The 2212-nt window shown below is 37.5% G+C and overlaps 1 protein-coding gene across 1 annotated transcript; it reads left to right on the top strand.

Annotated features, from left to right (window-relative positions):
• Positions 1 to 286: 286 nt before the first annotated feature.
• LOC110289508 (olfactory receptor 1038-like) lies at positions 287 to 1398 on the top strand. The gene has a single exon (XM_021155739.1). The coding sequence runs from the start codon at positions 360 to 362 to the stop codon at positions 1323 to 1325; it is 966 nt and encodes a 321-aa protein (XP_021011398.1). The 5' UTR covers positions 287 to 359; the 3' UTR covers positions 1326 to 1398.
• The last annotated feature ends 814 nt before the right edge of the window (positions 1399 to 2212 follow it).

The raw sequence follows: 2212 nt of genomic DNA, 5'->3' as shown, positions 1-2212 counted from the left end.
TACACACACAAAACTATTAGAAAATTTCTGTCTACAAAAGACTATTGCGGCTCAGAGGGTAGTACTCTTTCTGTTTCTAAGACTGTTTGCTAAGCAAATAATCAACCATTAAACAAAACCAAACAGCCCAATAGGTTTCTCTCTGTTTCTAATATTTGAAATTAATTGCTTGCTTTAGAAAATTAGAATCCACTGGGGGAGTGAAAATTTTATTTTCTTGCTAGGCTACTGTATTGACATCAACTCAGAAACCATAACACATAAGAGCTGTATTTGATTACAATGCCTTTGCCTCACTAATAATTTGTGTTAATCTTATCTTATTTCATTTTGCTTTGCAGCTGTTAAGACTTGATGAAATGGCTGGAAGTAATGCCACTGGTGTGACAGAATTCATTCTCTTGGGGTTTGCAGTCCAGAGAGAGGTAGAAATCATTCTCTTTCTGCTCATTCTAGTGGTCTACAGTCTGACTTTAGTGGGAAATGTAGGGATGATTTCACTAATCAGGATGGATTCTAGACTTCACACTCCCATGTACTTTTTCCTCAGTAATCTGGCCTTTGTAGACCTTTGTTATTCCTCTTCAGTAGCCCCCAAGTTCCTGGAGACTCTCCTCAGTAACAGAAGGTCTATATCTTTCTATGCCTGTGCAACCCAACTCGGTTTTTTTCTGAACTTTTTGATTTCAGAGATGTTTCTCCTTGCAGTAATGGCTTATGACCGCTACGTGGCCATTTGTAATCCTCTTCTGTACATGGTGGTCATGTCCCAGAAGGTATGTCTACGACTTGTAATGGGCCCTTATTTTTACAGCTTTGCTGTTGCTTTGCTCCACACAGTAGTTACTTTCAAACTGATTTACTGTGGCCCCAATATAATCAATCACTTTTATTGTGATGATGTCCCTTTGATGGCTCTTGCCTGCTCAGACACCAGCCTCAAGGAGATTTTAATATTCATTTTTGCTGGATTCAACATGATCAGTTCTTTGACCACTGTCCTGATTTCTTACTTATACATTGTGGCTGCTATCTTAAGAATCCAGTCCACGGAAGGAAGGTGCAAAGCCTTTTCAACATGTGCTTCCCATCTGACAGCTGTGACTATATTCTATGGGACACTCATTTTCATGTATTTGCAGCCAAAATCAAGCCACTCTCTCGACACAGACAAAATGGCCTCAGTATTCTACACGATTGTCATTCCCATGCTCAATCCTATGATCTATAGCTTAAGGAACAAGGAGGTAAAGAATGCTCTCAGGACAGCTCTTAAAAAATGCTACTTGTTACCTCTAATGCACCTCAAGAAAGGAATTTCCTGACTTTAAATCTTTGAAATAAATTCATTTTTATCATACTTCTGAAGAGAAAAGTGCTTTCATTCACATGCTACATGCTAGCATTCTCTAGCAAGACAAGCACAATGAAAGATAGGTAAAAAATAGATCAGATCATAGATAGATAGATAGATAGATAGATAGATAGATAGATAGATAGATAGAGATAGGTAGGTAGATAGAGGTAGGTAGATAGATGGATAGATAGATAGAGTATAAATATATTTGCATCTAGGAGATGATTTAGTGAATAAAATACTCCATACAAGCCTGATTTTATCACCTTGAGTTCCAGTATTTCTGTGGTAAGATGGGAGTCTGAGATAGAAAAATCCCAGAAGCTCATTGGCCAACTAACATGTCATAAGTGATGACTAACAGTCAGAAATCTTGTCTCAAACATGGTGGAAGGTAACAGACTGCACCTGTATCTTTGACCTCCACATAAATGTCATGGAACAGGCTTACCTTTGCTCACACATGAACACAAACATAAACGCACACACACATACAGGCACCCCTCTCCATATACTAGAGAGAGAGAGGTCAGATTTTTTTCAAAAGACACTATATTAAGATATTATTTACTGCATATGTAGCTCTGGTGTCATTAATTTTCAGCACCTATACAGCTGAAAGAATATATTTTTTGGTTTTCTATTTTCCTGTTTATTATATTTAAAAGATAATGGATGAAGCAAAAATGTGATCTTCCAGGAAACTCTTCTAAAATTTGCTTATTTTGCTTTATGCAAATGAGTGGCTTGCTTGTGGGTATGTAAGAGCATCATGTGCATGTGTAGTATGCTTCCTGCTAGAAGAATAATGGTGACATATTCCCAGACCAATTATTTGGTACAGAATCTCTAACC

This window comes from Mus caroli, chromosome 2 (genome assembly GCF_900094665.2).
Source record: "Mus caroli chromosome 2, CAROLI_EIJ_v1.1, whole genome shotgun sequence".
Taxonomy (NCBI): domain Eukaryota; kingdom Metazoa; phylum Chordata; class Mammalia; order Rodentia; family Muridae; genus Mus; species Mus caroli.
Note: the sequence above shows the minus strand (reverse complement) of the source record. Positions and strands in the feature narration are given on the sequence as shown.

What these genes read in the sequence shown, in the direction of transcription:
- LOC110289508 (XM_021155739.1), top strand. Translation starts at nt 360, where the DNA reads ATGGCTGGAAGTAATGCCACTGGTGTGACAGAATTCATTCTCTTGGGG.